We start from the raw sequence: 22984 nt of genomic DNA on the forward strand, positions 1-22984 counted from the left end.
AAGTCATTTATTATCACATAGTTGTTTGGCTCCTTTTTAAATCATAATGATAACAGAAATCACCCAAATGGCCCGGATCAAAAGTTTACATATCCTTGAATGTTTGGCCTTGTTACAGACACACAAGGTGACACACACAGGTTTAAATGGCAATTAAAGGTTAATTTCCCACACCTGTGGCTTTTTAAATAGCAGTTAGTGTCTATGTATAAATAGTCAATGAGTTTATTAGCTCTCACGTGGATGCACTGAGCAGGCTAGATACTGAGCCATGGGGAGCAGAAAAGAACTGTCAAAAGACCTAGGTCAAAAGACCTAGACCTAGGTCTAACAAGGTAATGGAACTTTCTAAAGATGGAAAAGGATATAAAAAGATATCCAAAGCCTTGAAAATGCCAGTCAGTACTGTTCAATCACTTATTAAGAAGTGGAAAATTCGGGGATCTCTTGATACCAAGCCAAGGTCAGGTAGACCAAGAAAGATTTCAGCCACAACTGCCAGAAGAATTGTTCGGGATACAAAGAAAAACCCACAGGTAACCTCAGGAGAAATACAGGCTGCTCTGGAAAAAGATGGTGTGGTTGTTTCAAGGAGCACAATACGATGATACCTGAACAAAAATGAGCTGCATGGTCGAGTTGCCAGAGAGAAGCCTTTACTGCACCAATGCCACAAAAAAGCTCGGTTACAATATGCCCGACAACACCTTGACACGCCTCACAGCTTCTGGCACACTGTAATTTGGAGTGATGAGACCAAAATAGAGCTTTATGGTCACAACCATATGCACTATGTTTGGAGAGAGGTCAACAAGGCCTATAGTGAAAAGAATACCATCCCCACTGTGAAGCATGGTGGTGGCTCACTGATGTTTTGGGGGTGTGTGAGCTCTAAAGGCATAGGGAATCTTGTGAAAATTGATGGAAAGATGAATGCAGCATGTTATCAGAAAATACTGGCAGACAATTTGCATTCTTCTGCACGAAAGCTGCGCATGGGATGCACTTGAACTTTACAGCACGACAATGACCCTAAGCAGAAGGCCAAGTTGACCCTCCAGTGGTTACAGCAGAAAAAGGTGAAGGTTCTGGAGTGGCCATCACAGTCTCCTGACCTTAATATCATCGAGCCACTCTGGGGAGATCTCAAACATGCGGTTCATGCAAGACGACCAAAGACTTTGCATTACCTGGAGGCATTTTGCCAAGACGAATGGGCAGCTATACCACCTGCAAGAATTTGGGGCCTCATAGACAACTATTACAAAAGACTGCACGCTGTCATTGATGCTAAAGGGGACAATACACAGTATTAAGAACTAAGGGTATGCAGACTTTTGAACAGGGGTCATTTGTTGCCATGTTTTGTTTTATGATTTTGCCAATTTGTTATAACCTACAGTTGAATATGATTCCCATAAGAAATAAAAGAACTGTATTTTGCCTGCTCACTCATGTTTTCTTTAAAAATGGTACATATATTACCAATTCTCCAAGGGCATGCAAACTTTTGAGCACAACTGTATGTCATAATAGGCAAGTTTTAGTTACATTTAAATGTTGTTTCAGCTAAAGCAGTTATTTAAATTGTGTGCTGTATTATATAAATATGATATGTAATATGATATAAAAATAAAATGAATGTTTAGATTATATTTTAACTAGTGTTTATGCTGCCTCATTATCATCAACGAAGCTTGTGCTTGCAAATATCTGTTCGGGTGTAAACGTGTAAAATGTGCTGTAAATATGCCCATATTAGAAAATCAGCATATTAAAACGATTTCTGAAGGATCATGTGACACTGAAGACTGCTGTAATGATGAAAATTCAGCTTTACATCACAGGAATAAATTGCATTTTATAATATATTCAAACAGAAAAGTTATTTTAAATTGTAATTTTTTGCTGTATTTTGGATCAAATAAATGCAGCCTTGGTGAGCAGAAGAGACTTCTTTTAAAAACATAAAAAAATCTTACAGGTCTAAAAATTCTAACGGAAGTGTAGGTCTAAAGTTTTTAAGTAAAATCTTTATGTAAAAAAAAAATGTATAGTCAGATTACATCTTTTAACTTAAACTTGATTTTGTGAATAAGCTACAAACAATACATTCAATCATTAAGTCTCCTCACATTCATTCTCTCTCAGGGGAGGGGTCTTTGTCTCCTCAGGTGTGAATCACATCAATATTCATGATCATCTATGCCTCCTCACATATGGCCTTTCTAACACTAAAAGTTTCTTACTAACAAAAGTTAAATGACTACATTGTTTTGTATGAATGAGTGATCAGGATGGTTTTCACATCATTTTGTAGCAAAAACTCTAGGCTACAAGAGTCTAGTGAACAAAAGTCTTGTGAACAAATATTTAGTATGTGTTATATGGCCTTATTTCAGTGACTTAAAATGTTTGTTTTTTCAAAAACCACGCATAAACATTTTCTCAAGAATACAAACATGTACATACATGTTGCTCACATATTATTGTAGCCCAGTTTGTGCTGAATACAGTGTTATCAGACTTTAGCCATTAATATGTTTTTAAGCAACTGAAAAAAGCACAAATGTCAAGGCATGTCAAAACTTCTCCAGGGCCCAAAACACCCTCAGACCCCAGATGGTTAAAGTCCTTCTTTTCAGTCTGTTTCTGGTTCCAATACTCTGATTATTGGAATAATCAGAGTATTGGTGAACATGTAAACATAGCCAATGATGTGGGAAATCACGCTATTAAAGTAAACTTAATTTAAACCTTTTTCTTATTTTGATGAAAACAAAAATCAGCATGTATATGTGATGTGATGTTTACGCACTGACAGGGGTAACTTAGTTATTAGTAGGGAAACAAATGGTATGGATAAATTAATTTTTCCATGGCAAACCATTAGGGAGGTCACACCAGAGTTAGCATCCATTGTCCCAGGTGTCTCAGACTGAATACATAATGGTACAGAGATAGTTTGGGAAGACCTCTATCAACTGGGAGCTGGACGTTTTTCAAGACGCATTCAAGGTTTCCTGCCATTCCATATAAAACTGCTTGCAAATACTTTAAATACTGAAATATCTAGAGTGAACAGAGACAGGGAAGGAACATGATAGATAGTTAATTTTGGGTAATTCATTCAATTAAAACAAGTGAGAGAAAGAGGAGCCCATCTTGCTGTATCAGCTGAGATTTTGTCAAGCAGGGGGTCAAAGTTAACTTTTACAATGTCCTTAAACTGATGGACCATGGACAGCATAAAGTCAAAGGGGAGAGCCTCCTGTTTTTGTGCATGTCTGCTCTCTTTGTCCATTGTTTTCCTATGTTAACATGCTGGATGGACATCTTTGACTGTTGCAATATGTCTCAATGATTCTTAAGCATCTCGTGAATTTTTTAGACATGTCAAGTTCAAATTAACTTCAAGTTTCAAGGTTCAGGCTGCAAAGAGATTTTTGTGTGACAATTACATTTTTACATATGATTCCTGCACCAAGCAAAGTTTCGACGCATACTGAATGGTAAGTCATTGTTTTTTTCCACCTCTGCTCTGGTGTGCTGGGGGGCCCACAGTGCCCTGTTAAAAGTGTGTACAAATACGTTACAAAACTGTTACGAGTGTTGCCTAAGATGCTTAAATAATATGCATCCTATTGCAACAATTCTTGCTTGGAAAAGTAATTATAAAGGGAGCAATCAATTTACAATAAAAAAATTCTGCTGTGAACCCATTATGTCCAGGGGCCTTCCTTGTTGTCAAATTCTATGACATTTTTAATTCCATTCTCTGCTATAGAGGTGTCTAAAAGACTGACAGCACTAATAAAGATTCAAATAGAACTCCCTGAATGCAGCATTAATATCTATGGCCTTGGTTACAAGACTCCCCCAGTGGAAAGAATAGCACATATTGAGGCAGAGGATTTTTTATTTTTTTTTGCTTAATATATCTGGCCAACATTTCCCCTGCTGTCTCCATATTTCAAAGAATAGTTCACCCAAAAATGAAAATTCTCATCATTTTCTCACCCTCATGCCATCCCAGCCTATCCTGATCTAACATTTCCTTAACTGAGGCATACTGAATGACAATCCCACTCAAATAAGCCTTTAGTGCCTCCCAGATCACCCATGTTGATGGAGCTGAGATCAGGTTAGTTAATATGCAGAAATCAATTAGGTTTTATAGTAAATCTTTTAATGCCCCATTCTGTAATAATGCAGCGTTAAAAAAAATATCCAAATGGAAATTTAAGTGTTATTAAGAGGTATATGGTCCAAAAATACAGGTGCATGATCTGAAAACAGTATAGTTCCAGTTTAACAATTTTACACAGTAGGTACATGGTTCTTAGAAATACAAAGTACTCAATACGAGAGTACATACTATGTGGGGATGAAAAAAGTATAGTCTCTTCTGGATGGATTAAGCAACCTCCAAGCGTTCACAAGGCCCAATGAGTCACACACACGTTTTAAATTAAAAAACAGATCTAAGGGGCCTTGAGCTACCTGGGTGGCTGTGATCCAGGGTAGCATCCATTACGACATTTATATCCCCTGCCCATATAATAAGATACTCTCCTACATCACTCAGTATACCTTCCAATGTCACAAAGAAGTTAGGGTCATTCCCATTTGGTGCATACAGTACTTTAAGTTACTCTATATGCTAAAGTTATATGTTTATGTCCCACACTGTAAAATTACATTAAATTTGAAATACTAAATACGGTAATTGTAAAATACTAACATTTATAACAATAACAAACATTTTAATTGAAAACAGTTATGAATAATTCTGTTGTCACTATCAAATATCATTGACATTGACCAGTAAACACCATGAGAGCATCACACACAGAAGAGATATGTTCAAAAAGAGAGAGATATAAGAGAGATAGATCCATTAAAAGCTAGAAAAACTGCTCCAGTGAGAAATCATTAGTATCTATGATATGATTACCATCTTTGGCATTTTGTTGTAACAAAAATCACTAATTATTAAGCAGCTGCGTGAAAACACGTTGCCATTATTGAAGGTTAAACTGTTATTGCTGTTAATAGTATTGTGACAATCATATAACTCTGATTTCAATCGGGGTGTTAACAAAATAGAGCGTAATTGTGCCCGCCTACTTTTTCAGCTGTGTCGGTTCCAGAAATATTTTTCTCATTCATTATTCCCATAGACTTTTAATAAAATCCTTCATTAAAATCAGAATCAGGATCAGCTTTATTGCCAAGTATGCTTATACATACAAGGAATTCGTCTTGTTTACAGGTGCATCCAGTGTACAACAATACAAAAACAATACAAAAACAGCAGCAAGACATAGATAATAATAAAAAATAAAACTAATTATACACATACGTACAGACACACACATACATACATACATTAGGGGGCAACCAATAATCTTCTCAGCAGTCCGAACTGTCCTGTGTTTCTCCTAAAGTCCACAATGATCTCCACCGTTTTGAGCGTGTTCAGCTCAAGGTTGTTTTTGACTGCACCAGACAGCCAGCTGTTCAACCTCCCTTCTGTATGCAGACTCATCGTCATCTCGGATGAGGCCGATGACAGTGGTGTCGTCTACAAACTTCAGGAGCTTGACAGAGGTCTTTGGCGATGCAGTCATTGGTGTAGAGGGAGAAGAGTAGTGGGGAGAGCACACATCCCTGGGGGGCACCAGTGCTGATTGTACAGGTGCTAGAAGTGAGTTTCCCCTGTTTCACAAGCTGCTGCCTGTCTGTCAGAAAGCTGGTAATCCCTGACAGATAGACATGGGAACAGAGAGTTGGTGTAATTTATTCTGGAGTATAGCTGGGACGATGGTGTTGAAAGCTGAACTGAAGTCCACTGCATCATCCACAGACCTGTTTGCTTGATAAGCAAATTGAAGGGGATCTAGAAAGGTCCAGTGATGTTCTTCAGGTGGGCCAACACCAGTCTCTCAAATGATTTCATGACCACAGACATCAAGGCGACAGGTCTGTAGTCATTAAGTCCTGTGATTTTTGGTTTCTTTGGGACAGGAATAATGATTGAGCATTTGAAGCAGCATGGGACTTCACACTGCTCCAGTGATCTATTGAAGATCTGTGTGAAGATGGGGGCCAGCTGGTTAGCACAGGATCTAAGACATGCAGGTGAGACGCAATCTGGGCCTGAAGACTTCCTCGTCTTTTGTTTCCGAAAGACACGGCTCACATAATCTTCACAGATCTTAAATGCAGGTTGAGTAGCAGGAGGGGGGAGGAGGGGGGTTGCAGGAGGTGTTGGTGTTTGTGTGAAGTGAAGGTCAGAGTGGGGTGTGAGATTGGGCCTTTCAAATCTGCAGTAGAACACATTCAGGTCATCAGCCAGTTGTTGGTTCCCTACAGGGTTGGGGGTAGGAGTCCTGTAATTTGTGAGTTGTTTCATGCCACTCCACACTGATGCAGGGTCGTTAGCTGAAAACTTGTTTTTCAGCTTCTCAGAGTATCTTCTTTTAGCCACTCTGATTTCCCTGTTCAGCGTGTTCCTGGCATGACTGTACAAGACTTCATCCCCACCCCTGTAAGCATCCTCTTTGGCCTGACGAAGCTGCCTGAGCTCTGCTGTAAACCACGGTTTGTCATTATTGTACTTTAAATAAGTCCTAATAGGAATGCACAAATCCTCACAGAAACTGATATATGATGTAACAGTATCTGTGAGCTCGTCCAGGTCTGTGGCTGCAGCCTCAAAAACACTCCAATCCGTGCAATCGAAGCAGGCTTGTCGTTCTCGCTCTGTTTCACTGGTCCATCTCTTTACAGTCCTTACTACTGGCTTGGTTGATTTTAATTTCTGCCTGTAGGTTGGAAGATGATGAACCAGACAGTGATCAGAGAGTCCCAAAGCTGCTCTAGGGACAAAGCGATATGCATCCTATATTGTTGTGTAGCAATGATCCATTATGTTCATGTCTCTGGTGGGGCATGTGATGTGCTGTTTGTATTTGGGCAGTTCACGTGTGAGATTTGCTTTGTTAAAATCCCCAAGAATAATAATAACTGAGCCGGGTATTGTTGTTCCGTGTCTGTGATTTGATCAGCCAGCTGTTGCAGTGCTGTGTTCAAACATGCGTTTGGCGCGATATACACACTCACCAGAATAAACGAGGAAAACTCCCGCAGTGAGTAGAAAGGCTTACAGTTAATAAAGAGCGCTTCCAAATTAGGACAGCACATACTCTTTAATGTTGTTACATCTGTACACCAACTTTCATTGATATAAAACATGTTCCACCGCCTCTCGTTTTCCCCGTTAACTCCGTGATGTGATCCACTCTGAACAGCTGAAAGCCCGGCAGATGTAATGCGCTGTCCGGAATGGCTACACTCAGCCAGGTTTCTGTGAAGCACAAGGCAGCAGAGGTTGAAAAGTCCTTGTTTGTGCAGGTGAGGAGATGTAGTTCATCCGTTCTGTTAGGAGGAGAGCGGAGATTCGCTAAGTGAATACTCGGCAGCACTGTTCGAAATCCGCGCCTACGGAGTTTGACCAGCGCACCGGCTCGTCTTCCTCGCCTGAGTCTCCTGAACAACAAAGCCGCGCCTCCAACTAAAATGTCTAGCAAAATGTCTGAATATTCAAAAACCGGGAAAAGATTGTCTGGTACATGCTGTCGAATGTTCAGCAGTTCGTCTCTGGTAAAACTGACTGGAAAAAGATTACTAAACACAGGACAAACAAACAAAAACAACAAAAGAACTGAGGAGCTCCACACCGAGGCAGCCATCCATGGAGAGTTGTAAGCCTTGAACCAAACCAACCAGCTCCAAGATGAATGATGAACTCCAAGATGAATGATGAACAACATTATAAACTTGATTTGAAGCAAAAAATTATTTGAAAATCGGATGAAAAGACAAAGGTACTGTGTACTTACCATCTTCCACGAGGGTACGAACTACAATCCCATGAAGCATTGCGAATTACATAATCGGATAAAAACCGATGTACATGTTTAAATAATTGTTTTTAGGTTGTTGTTAAGTACAGAAACAATATGTTCCAATATATACAAATAAATAAGTAGTTTGAGGGTGAAGGAAGACTGACTCTATTGTGTGCATCATGGAAGTGAGCGGTCTCATCCGAGTGGCTTGCTTGACCGCGGTTCTTTGAATGGTGGTTCTTTCACTGCTGGACCACGGAAAGTGTAGTTGTTTATCAGGAATTCCACTATTAAACACGATTTTAAGCAATGAAGTTGAAATAACGCTGACTGATGGCTTCAACAGGAGCACATACCATCGATAAACAACCTCAGAGCCCACGGTAGGTCTGCCTTTAAAGGATTGTACGTTTTTTTTAGTAAAATCAATTTGTCTGTGCAAAAATTGAAGGGGATTTTTACTTCCGGAACCAGACTGTCGCACTCTATTGTGCTTGGAAGAGCAACTGATGAGAGGTTGAGAGCACTTGGAGTGATGAGCGCACATGTTGGAAAGTGAAACAAAAAGTGGGCATAATCGCTTAAACAGTATCTATCATTCCACACACCGTTTGTCGCAACTCACATTATATCACTTATAGTCAGATTTGTGTTTGCATGTTTATTTGTTGTTTAATTGGTTTTTACATCCATTTGCGGCATCTTCTCTGTATCTAACTGTACAGTGAGTCAGAGTTACTACCGTTATAACTCTTGAAAATAGTGTCTGCTAAAGAATCTAGATTGGTGGCCGATTGATCAGTGCATCCCTAATAAATGTAGTCATCACTACAAAGATCGCAGATAACTGTCCAGCAAATGTATTGAGAAAAAGTTTTACAAAAGATGAAAAAATGTAAATAAAATTAGATAAATGTTCAAAAAATTAAAGCAGAAAAATAAGGGGGTTCTTTGTGTAAGAGTGCATAAGCGCGTGATCAATAGACAGTGTACCCCATTCTCAGACACCCCCATTATGGCATGGTCTTATTAAATAACTTGACCTACAGAGGGGGCACGCTAACAAAACAAACGTTAAATCATTAAAAACATGACACCATAATTTGGCACCTACACATTTATTTAGGATGAATACAGGAATAGATTAACTGTTTGTCATTTCATGTCACTTATTCTTTGATGGCAATCTTTTAGCATTTTAAAATAATGCAATTAAGAAATAATTTAATCCGTAGTTTGGAAAAGGTGCAAACTATACCAACCTTCCTGCGCAGGTTGCTGCCCACAATAAACAGTATCTGCTAGGGCACAATTCAATTTCAGTGTGTGCCAAAGAGAGCATCTGTGCTGGGTGGCTGCAAGTATCTGTCTCAGATTCATTAATATCTGCAGGATGCTTAATAAAAGTTTTCATGCATCCACTGAAAAATGCATAAAAGACCAATAAGAATTGATATCGGATTATTCAAATGAAGATCTAAAGACTTTACCAGCCAAACAACAAAGGACACTTCATCTACCTGCACCCCTGCAGTCAATTTGGGATGGACCTCAAAGACACTTAATCATTAATCTTACAGTTCAATCAATACCCTTTAGCTTTAAACACTGCCTACCAAAAAAGTTGCATCACTTAATTTACTTGATATCTCATCATCTTGTGACTTGTATTATTCATAGTAACATAGCTAACTAATATTGGCATTATGATCATGCTGCTGTGATGTGCACAGATTTGCCCCTGCCCCTTTCGTTTGTCCAGAAAAAGAGGAGAACTTTTAATAATTAAATTAAAATAGTTAAATAAAAGAAAATCAAAATCTCACAATAATCTCAAAACAACAGTAATAAGTTATGAGATTTCTTTGTAAATCATGGGTGTATTAAAGAAAATTATGTGTAGGTGTCTTTAAAAGCGCATGCTACAGCAGATCATGGATGGATTCTAATCGCAAGAGCCCATTATGATGAATTCTGAAGAAAACATAGCATTATTGTATGAATGTACCCTTCAATAACAGTCTTGTGGAAGGGCCCTTCAAGAAAAGATTAATTTTCTCACTTTAATTTTGAACGAGCTTTCGAGTGGCATCTGACATCGATATTTCTGACAGACTTATTAATTATAATGGCAGTGGTCGCATCGCTTTCAGTGATAGAAATTCAGTTAGTCTTTCTTAGAATACTGTCATAAACTGAAGGAGCTGTCTGATTCAGCCAAAGCCAGTATGTTTCTTGTTTAAACTAATAAGCAATTAGACTAATCACTTTCAGAAAAAATACCATGTTATTACCATTTTTTGGACATGTACAGAAGTTTACATACACTAAGGTTGAAGTAATTAAAACTCATATTTTAACCACTCCACAGATTATTAGCAAACTATAGACTAGAGTTTTTGCTACAAAAATTTTGAAAACCATCCTGATCACTCATTTACACAAAATAATATAGTCATTCAACTTTTGTAAGACACTTTTAGTGTTAGAAAGGCCATATGCAAGGAGGCGTGGATGATCATGAATATTGATGTGATTCACACCTGGGGAGGCAACGACCCCTCCCCTGAGAGAGAATGAATGTGAGGAGACTTAGTGATTGAATGTATTGTTTGTAGTTTAAGTTAAAAGAAGTAATCTGACTATACATTTTATTTACATAAAGACTTTACTTAAAAACTTTAGACCTACACTACCGTTTAAAAGTTTTAGATCTGTAAGATTTTTTAATGTTTTTAAAAGAAGTCTCATCTGCTCACCAAGGCTGCATTTATTTGATCCAAAATACAGCAAAAACAGTGATATTGTGAAATATTTGTACAATTTAAAATAACTTTTCTATTTTAATATATTGTAAAATGCAATTTATTCCTGTGATCAAAGCTGAATTTTCAGCATCATTACTGCAGTCTTCAGTGTCACATGATCCATCAGAAATCATTCTAACATGCTGATTTTCTAATATGGGCATATTTACAGCACATTTTACACATTTACACCTGAACAGATATTTGCAAGCAAGCTTCACTGATGATAATGAGGCAGCATAAACACTGGTTAAAATATAATCAAAACATTCATATTATTTTTATATCATATTACATATCATATTTATATCACAGCATGCAATTTAAATACCTAGCTGAAACAACATTTAAATGTAACTAAATCTTGCCTATTAGGATGCCTTTTTTAAATTTCAATATGCTGAATCCTGGCTGGCAAGTCTGGAAATAGTCCAACTAGTAAAATATGTCCATGTTTATATAAAATAGCATGTCAACTAATGTAAGTAAAACTAAATGACTTACTCATCCGAAATAGTATCCTCGGCTGGATCAAGTCCCTCTTCAAAATGCAAACGTTCCTCATCGGATTCCCGCTCTTCTTCTGAGGAAAATGTGAATCCAGGAGCTTCCTCACCTGTGTAGCGTGCCATCTTCCAAACACGTAGAAAAGTGAATGAACTTGATGCTTTTTAAGGCATTGTTGGGGGCGTTTACCATTTGCATTGATCGCTTCAGCACCTTACCGTATGAATAGCGCGCTCTGCTGGTGGGTGGGATCACATTAGGGATAATTAGCTGAGCCAGGAGAAACTGTACATCGCTTTGTTTCATACAGATTACATTGCAGGAGAATATTTGTTTTAAATTTGAATTGTTTTATTTAAAAGTTGAAATTTTAAGCTTTCTTTAGACATATGTTTCATGTTTGTGTGATAAATATTCGCGGAGTTTCAGTTCATTTTTGTGATGTGTTTCAGAAAGATGCTCGCGGAGACAGAGACGGCTGAAAGCGCACCCTGTTTATTTTCTTTATTTTACAAAAGCACAAGGATTTGTTGTTATTGTGAGTGAACACAAATAAAAGTAGACACTTTATAGTCTCTAATGATGTCTTACACTTATCTGTATGCCCAAAAATGACGGAGTATTTTAAGTTGTTTCCGCTGTTATGAGGAAAAAATCCAGGGGGATGCGTCGGCGCGTCTGTCAACCCCAGAGGGTTAAAGGCATGTTCACACCAAATCCAAGATGATTTTGCGAGACGAACTTCCAACGAAAGGTCTAGTTACACAAATTAAACAAAAAACTATTTAACCCCTTCACAGTAGGTGGCGCTGTTGCTGTTCTACAAACATTTATACCAGTCTCCCACATGGACCCTTCAGCACTGTGCTGTCAATGCTAGAGATGAATAAATATTGAACAGTGTTAAAGCATTCAATTACCTAATTTGGCATAACTGTTTCATTAGGTTCTTTCCATGGTTTTGATGCACTGTAAGGAGTACTTACCGGTAATCTGTTTTTAGGTGAGTGAGATGAGTAAAGAGCGCTGTTGCATAAATAATAATACAAAATAAATAATAATCTGACCAATCTCTGTAAAAAAAAAAAAATCCCTTCGGATTGTTGACGGATATTTTGTCAGACCCGGTGTGAATAGCGTCATGGGAATCCATTGTTGAGTCAAAAGCTTGTTTGGAACGAACAATCGCACAGAAAAATCTTGGTGTGAATAGGCCTTAAAGGAACATTCTGGGATCAATACAAGTTCAATCGACAGCATTTGTCGCATAATATTGACTGCTTCAAATATTATTTTGACTCATCCCTCATCCAAAATCTTGATTCCAGTGTAAGTGTACAATGTACAATGTAAGTGAATATGGGCCAATTATTTTAACGTACTCACTGTTTCAAAAGTATAGACACAAGACATAAAGGATATGCGTGTAAACATGATTTTAGTGTGATAAAATCACTTACTAACCTTTTCTGTGTAAAGTTATATTCAATTTTACAACTTCGTTACCATGACAATGCAATGTAAACAAACCCTAAAACGACTGTAAAAATGACAATTTAAACAACTTCACAGTTCAAATAACACAAGTTTTAACAGAATAATTAATGAAATTATACAATTAAATTTTATCAAATAAAATGCCTTTTATAAAATTATAAGCTTCACATTTGTTTAAACCCTCCAAAAATTGGCCACATTTCCTACCATTGCAAGTGCCTCACTGCAACCTCGATTTGCTTTTTATTTTTATTTTTTTTATTTTTTAAAGAGAAGTAGGGACGAGTCAAAACAAATGTTTGTAGTAATCAACATTATGCCACAAATGCTGTCAATTGAGCTTAACTTGTATTGAACCCGGAACATTCCTTTAAAAGCATACAGACATTACCGCATGATTTGCTGGAAATCAGCTTTGAAATGATGTATTGTGAAAAGTGCAATCCAAAAGAAAAAAAGACTTGATTTGAAGATCACGATTAATCAGAAAAATCTATATATTTACCCAGCCCTACATCACATTGAGAGAATGCCCAGAATGCCTAAGAAGTCTAGCCAGAAACACGAGCCATTGTGTATAAGATGGATAGAAGCAGAAGTGAGTGTGTATGCAGTATGTGCAAACATACCAGCTTGTGGCAAGATACACTGTGCTATTACATCCCTTAGTTTTTCCAGACCCACGTTGGTGTCCTCTGCCTCATTCTCTGGATCATTGATGAAAAGTTCATCACTGGGTTTGGTGCTGCATGGGACAAAAATGTAAGCACTTTTCTGTTACTGCATCCTGTTAATTAGGGATGGGCACGAGTGCTTGAGTACTCAGAAGTAACAGCAATGATCGTGAAAATGATGATCGATAATAATCATGCGTGACATGACTTTTCACTAAATTTGAAATTCAGTGACAACTACACACAAAGTGTCAAAGAGTGGCCTTATTTTTAATTTTGGGATTATGTTGTGATTTTCAGCAGTACCTTGATTGTCAACAGAGATGTCAAATGGCAAAACACAACCAAACTAATAAACAATCCTGTAATGTTGTTCAGTTTTACAATAATCAAAACAGAATATAATTTATTTATTTTAGAGACACCCATTTCTGCAAAAATTTGCTAAACAAGTTTTATTGTCATGTAATGTAGGAAATTTGACACATTAATTGATATTATTTATATATATTTTTCTCATTGCTATATATTTTTCTCATTGACTCTTAAAATCTCTTTGGGTACCAACATGTGACGTCACACATTTGCATCTCAGCAAAATTTAAGTTGAAGATTTTCACACGAGTTTCTAAGTTGAAAGTCCAACATAAAGTGGCATTCCATTGCACTTTTCCCAGTAGGAAGTTCAATTTGAATAGGACACAGCATGAATCATCACAGCAACAAGCTCCATCACAGCACAGCGTGACTTTCTGTCCTGGGCAGAGACAGCGTTCAACACTCTGGAGAAGTGCACACACACCAAGCAAGTTCTTCCCTTTAAACTGCAAGATGGAGCGCAGCTGAATGGAACAATACGCAGGGTCTTCAAAACTATTTTGAAACACAGTGTTTTTCCAATGGAATGGTTATGGCATATCAGGTCAAGCCAACCACAATTTGCAAATACACAGTTCAACCAGCCACGCAAATAAAGTGATACATGCTTATTAATATGATTACGGTAACCTGTAAGAGCAGAGAGCCATTTTTCATTGAGTTTGGACAGCAAGTCTTCACAAAATAACAAAATATGATCAAAACATTATATTTTGATTATGCCACCTTTTGTAATTTTTGTAACAGATTACATTATAACAGCTTATAAAATTAACATGCGAGACACTGGAACAACGAGACACGCTGCAGCAGCCAAAGACGTACAGTATGTCTGACACATTATGTACATAGACATGTACACATGAGTAAATACTTTGAGCACTCGAATACACAAAATGACCAAAATGCCCATCCCTACTGTTAATGATACCCAGCTGGGAAGGAAAAACAAAATTAAGTAGTAAGCAGGGTTCGACATTAATGCTTGTCCAAGTGGATTTTAAAACGGCAAGTGAAAGAGAATTTTACTTGCCCAACAGGACAAGTATCCTGATTTAAACATCAATGACGAAAAAATAACCAGTTATATTTGTGACATAGCCTGATAAACTTATTCTGCTGTTAAAAATTATCTAGAGTCACGTGACGCTATGTGAGGAGCGGACGTGTAAATGGCGAGCTCTGCGCTGTTTGCTAGTTTTAAATTATTTTTATGTCATAAACCGGTGAGATTCGATAGACCCTGCTACATATCTGTTCTTTGAAGTCAACATGGCAAAGAATTCAAAATCCTCAGGCTCTGGAGATATTAAAAGACACTTACATGCTCAAGCTGATACCTCAGACAGGCCCGTAGACCAGGGACTCGGTTTAGACGGTGCAGTGGGAGAAATTCAACGTCAACTGTCCAACATGTCTGTGATGCTGACGAAAGTTGTCGCTGACTTAAAGGATCTTGCTGTAATACGCCGATCGATTACTGCGATGGAAACGAGTCGTTTACAAGAATCGGGGACGTCGAGAGACGGATCGATTATCTGGAGTCATCGGAGAGGGAATTAGCTGCTAATCCGCTAGAGACCAAGACAGACTTGGAACGCATTTGGGAAAAATTGAGGATTTGGAGAATCGTAATCAGTGAAACAACATCCAAATTGTTGGAGTTCCTGAGCATGAAGAAAGCAGAGATATGGTGAAATTCCTAGACGAGCTCTTTCCGAGTTTGCTCAACCTATCAGGCCACAAGCTGGAAATCAAGCGAGCTCACAGATTCCTGGCTCACAGATCGGCTGAGGTAGACAGGCCCCGATCAATTCTGGCCAAATTTCTGAGATCATCCGATAAAGATCTCATGTTGCACGAAGCGAGGAGAAAAGGAAAGCTTTCTTGCAGAATCACAGCATTTTCTTTTTCCCAGACTTTGCAAATTCGACACGAGAGAAACGTGATTGATTCAAGGAATGCAAGAAAGAAACTCTTACATCAAGGAAGATCGCTTTTGCACTGATGTTTCCGGCCAAACTGAGAATAGATACTAAGGATGGCCGCAAAATATTTACATGCCCACAGCAAGCGATGTTTTTCATAGAGACAATGGGGTGAGTAAACCCTTTGGTGTTTCTCACGTGGCCCCCAAGTGAATTTGTCTCTCTAAACATACACTTGACTGTCTGAGGAAGCTGAGTGCCTTTTTGTTTCTTTTTGTGTTGGTTCCACCTAGCGGCTGGAGTATGTTTTGTGGAATAACACTCCAAGAAACGTTTGCATCGACGAAGGGTCGCTTTTACACTGAAGTTCCCGGCCAAATTGAGAATAGATACTAAGGATGGCCGCAAAATATTTACATGCCCACAAAAAGCGATGTCTTTCATAAAATCAATGGACTGAGGAAGTCATGGTGCGTTTCTCACGTTGCTCCAAGTGAGCTTGTCTCTCTGAACATACACTTGATCATCCGAGGAAGCTGGGCGCCTTTTATGTTTCTTTTTGTGCTGGTTCCGCCTAGCGGCTGGAGTTTGTTTTGTGGAATAACGCTCCTTCGGGACAGTATATGGATGAAACTGCTCGTTCTTTGTGCTTATGCCTCCTATTGGCTGGAGTTTGTTTTGTGGAGTATTTTTTGCAGGACTTTGGAAGGATTAGGGCATCTGCTGCACTTATGAAACAGCCGGCTCACTGAACATTAGTTTAACTGTCCGAGGAATCTGAACGGCATTAATTTTTTATTTTTTATGTGCTGGTTCCGCTAACGGCTGGAATTTGTTTTGTGGAGGAACACACCTTTGAGACAGTTTTGTGAATGAATCTACACGTTCTTTGTGTTTATTCTGCCTATTGGATGGAGTTTGTTTTATAGATTATTTTCTGTTATGTAATTCTGTCTCATAAAATTTGTATAGAACACCAGACTTGAGCAATCCGATGGCAAAGTTGTCGCGGGGGCTCTCGTAGGTGTGCATGGACTGTTTGAGTTAAGAAGGATGGACGCCGGTTGGCGCTGTCGTGCACGGGGTTAATGCGCATGTTTTTCTTTTTTCTGTTTGTTTGGTTCTGGGGGAGGTTCGGGGTCTGGCTGTGGCACTAATGTTGGAATGTGGTCTTTATAATTTGATTTTTGATGCACAATATATTTTTTCTAATATGTCAAATGTTAATATGAGTGGATTGTCTCTCTCCACGTGGAATGTGAATGGGTTGGGGCACCCCATAAAAGGAGGAAGGTTATTTCTTTTCCTAAACACAAGAAATATGATATAGTGTTTCTTCAAGAAACACATCTTTCCCCGCAGGGAACTGAAAAATTTTGGAAGATATTGGGTGGACATGTTTTCTTTAGTGCTGGCTCAAGTAAGAGCAGGGGAGTCATTACATTGATAAATAAGCATCTACAATTCAAATGTCTCAAACAGATTAAAGATAAATTAGGAAGAGTCATTATTGTTTTAGCAGAAATTCAAGGGCAAAGGTTGATTTTGGCTAATATTTACGCACCTAATGCTGATGATCAGGACTTTTTTATAGATCTTGAAGGGATGTTGCAAGCCGCTGGCACCCCTCATGATATAATGTTGGGAGGAGACTTTAATCTATTGATGGACTCAGTCCTTGATCATAGTGAAGCAAAAGTGTGCAAGCCCCCTAGTGCAACATTGATGCTTCACAGGATGTGTAAATTCTTAGTCTTACAGATATTTGGAGACTTTTGAACCCATCTGGTAGGGACTATACATTTTTTTCATCAGTCCATAAGATTTATTCTAGAATAGATTTTTTTAAATATCCATTTCTTCTGTCGTCGATTGCTCAACTGGAAACATCTTAGTCTCAGATCACGTCCTGGTGAGTTCAGAGGTGTTGCCACATATGGAGAAAAATAAATCATATAGTTGGCGCTTTAATGTATCCCTTTTGCTAAATCCTGATTTCCAACAAATGTTAAAGGCTGAAATCAATGTTTATATGGAGACCAACTGATCCTCAGTATCCTCTGTGGGCGTGGCTTAGGAGGCACTTAAGGCGGTTCTTAGGATTCGGATGATACAGTATGCCACATTCATAAAAAAATCCAAATCATGAGAACTCGTGGAGTTGGAAGAGAATATTAAAAGTACAGAGACAGAGGGGGCCTGGGTAGCTCAGTGGTAAAGATGCTGTCTATCACCCTTGGAGTTCGCTAGTTCGAATCCCAGGGTGTGCTGAGTGACTCCAGCCAGGTCTCCTAAGCAACCAAATTGGCCCGGTTGCTAGGGAGGGTAGAGCCACATGGGGTAACCTCCTCGTGGTCGCTATAATGTGGTTCGTTCTTGGTGGGGCACGTGGTGAGTTGAGCGTGGTTGCCGCGATGGTTGGCGTGAAGCCTACACAAGCGCTATGTCTCCGTGGCAACGCACTCAACAAGCCACGTGATAAGATGCACGGGTTGACAGTCTCAGACGCGGAGGCAACTGGGATTCTTCCTCCGCCACCTGGACTGAGACGAATCACTACACCACCACGAGGACTTAAAAGCACATTGGGAATTGGGCATTCCAAATTGGGAGAAAAAGGGGAAAAATCCGAGACAGAACTGAAGCGACGATTGTCATTTGATGGCCTCAAAGAACTGACCCGATTGAAATACAGATATAATACTATTTTGTTGCGGAAGGTGGAGTTTTGGTTATTTAGGGCAAGATAGTCATATTTTAAGTCGGGGGACAAAGAAGGGAAGCTTTTGACTAGATATATAAAGCAGAGAGAGTCTTTTTCTACCATTCCCTCAGTGAAATCTGCTGGTGGTGAAATGTTTACCTCGGCCATTGATATTAATAATGCTTTTAAACAATTCTATCTTGATCTTTATAGTTCCACGTTTTCATCTACTGATGAAGATATTAGAAACTTTGTGGAACCATTAGATCTCCCTAAACTGACGACTGAGCAAAAAAAATTCTCTTGATTCTGAGATAACCTTGGAGGAGCTTAACGAGGTAATTAAGGCCCTGCCTACAGGCAAGGCTCTGGGGCCAGATGGCTTTGCCGCTGAATTTTTGAGATCTTATGCTACAGAACTGGCACCACTTTTGTTAGAAGTTTAAACGGAATCATTAAAGAATGGACAGCTTCCGCCAACCATGACCCGTATCAGTCTGATTCTTAATAAGGACAAAGATCCAAGTGAGTGTAAGAGTTACCGTTCAATTTCCCTGATCCAGCTAGATGTTAAAATTTTGTCAAAAATTCTGGCTAACCCATTAAGTTATGACATCTCTTATACATATAGATCAGGTGGTGTTTATTCAGGGCCACAGCTCTTCTGATAACATTAGGTGTTTCATCAATATCGTGGTCAGTGGCGAATTATCAGACTCCGGTCGCTGTGATCTCGCTTGATGTCGAAAAGGCATTTGATATGGTAGAATGGGATTATCTTTTGGAAATTTATGGGTTCGGGAATACTTTCATTGAATGGATTAAGTTACTTTATAGAAACCCGGTAGCGGCGGTACAAACAAATGGATTAATTTCAAATTATCTTACTCTGGATAGGGGCACTCGGCAGGGTTGCCCTCTTTCCCCATTATTGTTCTGTCTTGCCCTGGAACCATTAGCAGCCGCGATAAGGAGGATGATTTTCCAGGGGTGATGGCGGGAGGTGTGGCACATAAACTTTTGCTTTACGCAGATGATATTTTATTATTCGTCTCCGATGCTACCAGATCTATACCTTGCCTCCACAGAATTATTAATTCCTTTTCTAAATTCTCAGGATACAGAGCTAATTTGTCTAAATCTGAAGCTTTGGCTCTGACAGCATACTGCCCAGTAACGGATTTTCAGCCGGGCACCTTCCAGTGGCCCAAACAGGGCATTAAGTATTTGGGCATTTTATTCCCAGCTAATTTGTGTGATTTAGTTAAGAGTTAATTTCGACCCTTTAATAAAAATGTTTTCGAATGATGTGAGTAGGTGGGCTTCATTACATTTATCTATGATTGGGAAGGTTAATGTTATTAAATGAATTGTATTCCAAAATTCAACTACCTGCTACAATCTCTCCCTGTAGATGTCCCCATCTCTTATTTCAAGCAATTTGATAGCATAGCAAAGTCCTTTATTTGGAATGGTAAACGTCCCAGATTACATTTCAACAAGTTACATAGGCCAATTGACAAATGTGGGCTAGGCCTACCCAAGATTTTGTTTTATTATTATGCATTCAGTCTCATTGACATTTGACTCATTGGTCGCTTCCACCTGAGAGAGCCCCTCCCTGGTTTTGTATTGAAAAGGAAGTCCTTGTCCCTATTTCGCCATTGCAAAGCCTTTCTATTAAACTAACCGGAGAAGTTAAGTCACACCCTGTTATCTCGCATTTGCACGTGGTTTGGACAAAAGTGTCCAGAGTGTTTAATTCAGACATTTATTTAAATGTTGCATCAAGCATATGGCTGAACCCTAAATTACATATTAATAAGTTCCCTTTCTGTTGGTCAGAGTGGATTGTGAGTGGGTTACTACACTCGGTGACCTGTATGAGACAGGAGTGTTGAGACCTTTTGAGAATTTGGTTCATCATTTTGGGATTCCAGATCTCAGTTTTATAGGTATTTACAGCTGTGCCACCTGCTCTTTATTGTTTTTGGGAGTAGCATACACCCCCTAAAGCGGCAGATACTCTGGGAGAGGTGATTACTGCTTTTGGGAAAGGTCATGAGGCATCAATGTATTACTCCCTGCTAATTCAGAGTTTGGGGGACGGAGCTTTAACTTCTATCAAGAGATTATAGGAGAAAGATTTGAACTTGGTATTGGAGGAAGGAGTGTGGACTAGGAATCTAAAAAATGTCAAGTCTGCATCTAGAGATGCAAGGGTTCGCCTTATGCAATTTAAGATTTTACATAGATTTTATTGGACCTCCTCTAGATTATATAGGCTTGGCTTTAAAGACACACCCACCTGCTGGCGATGCCAATCAGAAGTTGGAGACACAACCCATGTCTTTTGGGGGTGTGTTAAGATCCAAGATTCAGAGTTATTTGTGTGATGTTTTGGGCACTCAAATTTTACTTTGCCCCAGACTTTGTATTTTGGGCATTGGGGCGGTCATAAATTTGGGGGACAAATATATAAAAAACTGGGTTCTGACTAGTATTATGATTGGCAGACAAATAATTTTAAGGGGTTGGAAGTCAGATGGAGCGCCATCATTTCTGGAGTGGTGTGCGGAGATGGGAGGGTGGCAGCTTTTGAGCAGGTGGCAGGTAGAAGGCTGGGGTTTGGGGACTTGTTTTTCAGAAAGTGGGGTAGGTATTTGGCAGTTTTGGGGGACTCTCGGAGAAGGGATGGGGAGAGAGAAGTTTAGTTTAATTATGTATGTTTATTATATATTTTATTTATTTTTATTTATTTATTTTTGGTTTGTTTGTTTGTGTGTGTATTATTTTATGTTACCATGGGGGTGTTCGTTGGGGGTTAGGGTGGGGTTGGTGTTTGGGGAGGGATATTAGTGGGGGTTAAAATGTAAATGTTGATTCGATGTGTATGTGTTGTGTTTTTCTCTGTTGTGTTTTTTCTTTGAATCAATAAAAAATGTTAATAAAAAAAAAAAAGAAAAAAAAAAAAGATCTAGAGCACATAGGCTGCCACGTAGAGAGAAAGCCAGAGGTGTCTTAGGGGTGTGCAGGTTAGAACTAGCAGTCGCTTACAAACAACAATGCCTTGCTTGCCCAAGAATTCAATTCAACATTACCTCAAGCAGTGGCAGCAAGCCACGTAGTTTGAATTTTCTAATTAGCTAGCGATCTAGAAATAGGCAGCAATGTTTCTCAAGCCCGCGCAGCCCAGCCAAGTGCCAGGTAAAATGGCAAAACCCCAAAAGTAAATCACCGAAGGCACAGTAGGCCTATATTTGCATGGTTAAACTGTCTTTCTGCACTGCACTTTCTGTTTACTTAATGTAAACACTACTAGCTGTAAACAATGGTGATGGAGGCTTTCATTTTTTATTCCTTTTGTCCTCTTTTCTCTCTTTTACTCAGACAAGTGAATGACTAATTTACTTGTCTGAAGGACAAGCACATGTCAATGCTTAATGTCAAGCACTGGTAAGACAAAGAAACATTTCAAGTGATTGCAGGTACACAAGATAGCAAAAGGATAAGACTCACCCAAGTAGCTTTCTCTTTCTCAAAATGGGGTTGTTCACAGAGTTGAGTGGCTTTAGACTCATGTTGAGATCCTGTATCCTCATATTTGCCAGTTGCTCAGCATGGGCCTGTTGAATTCCAGCCACAACTGCCTGAATGACAACATAATAGTTATAAACAGACATGGATCTCAAGTCATTGTTTTCATCCACACTACAGGGCTTGTAAATGAATGAATAAAAACCCACAAATAACATATAGTGAATGTTATGTTTCCACGGAACTCCTGTTGTTATTTCAGCAAGCTCCATGTGACCGGGAATTGAAGAAAAATTCAAGGGGACATAGAATATCTGTCACCTCTCCTTTATTCAAAACTGCTGTGTGGTTAACAGACCTCTGACTGAAGGGAAGACCTCAGCAAAGCAGTCGGTAGGTGTGACATCCTCGGCCAAAATCATGTATTAAACTTGCCGTAGATTTTATCCTAAAAGTATGTGTATGCACAAAAGACATATTTTCAGACGTACGGTTTTATAGATCTGAAAACTTTTGTGCAGATGCAAAATTTGTCTTAACCAGTCATAAATTCAATTAGTGGAAGATTGTGCATACTTGCAGGTGATTTATTACCCACCCCATCTCCTCCCCAACATAACCATAAATGGAGCATACAATGCCTGTTTTCACTATGCATAACCTAATCTGCATGTAATTTACATATGCATGTTGCAATCCAGACACGTGATACTACCACGTTTAACGGTATGAGAAACAAGGAGAATTAAAGCTGCAAGCAGCGATGAACGGGTCCTCGCACCCTGGTGCACATTGGGGCTGCTGTGCCAACTCCCTGTGGTGACCATGATTTTTATGGCGTATATTTGTTCATAACTCAAGATTTAAAACACTTGCACCTAATCTGTGATTTCACAATGTATTACTGAAGCTAGAGAAAATAAATGACATCAAATGAAATATCAATAATTTTATAACTATACATCAAAACATGTCACTTCCTGTTGCCAGTAGGTGGCGCTATGACTATAACTTAATATTGGCATGTAGGTATATT

At 38.9% G+C, this 22984-nt stretch overlaps 1 protein-coding gene across 4 annotated transcripts in view; it reads right to left on the reverse strand.

Annotated features, from left to right (window-relative positions):
* The window catches only part of mapkapk5 (MAPK activated protein kinase 5), a 112527-nt gene that overhangs the window by 22342 nt on the left and 67201 nt on the right, over positions 1-22984 (reverse strand). For 3 of the 4 annotated variants that reach the window (XM_051689581.1, XM_051689580.1, XM_051689579.1), the window contains 2 exons: positions 21931-22061; positions 13357-13472 (listed from right to left, as the gene is read on the reverse strand). In XM_051689581.1, the coding sequence (XP_051545541.1) occupies positions 13357-13472; positions 21931-22061 (247 nt within the window). The remainder of the gene's footprint in view (positions 1-13356; positions 13473-21930; positions 22062-22984) is intronic. The other variant, XR_007896295.1, reaches the window with a different exon arrangement.

The sequence above is a fragment of the Myxocyprinus asiaticus genome, chromosome 4 (assembly GCF_019703515.2).
Source record: "Myxocyprinus asiaticus isolate MX2 ecotype Aquarium Trade chromosome 4, UBuf_Myxa_2, whole genome shotgun sequence".
NCBI lineage: Eukaryota > Metazoa > Chordata > Actinopteri > Cypriniformes > Catostomidae > Myxocyprinus > Myxocyprinus asiaticus.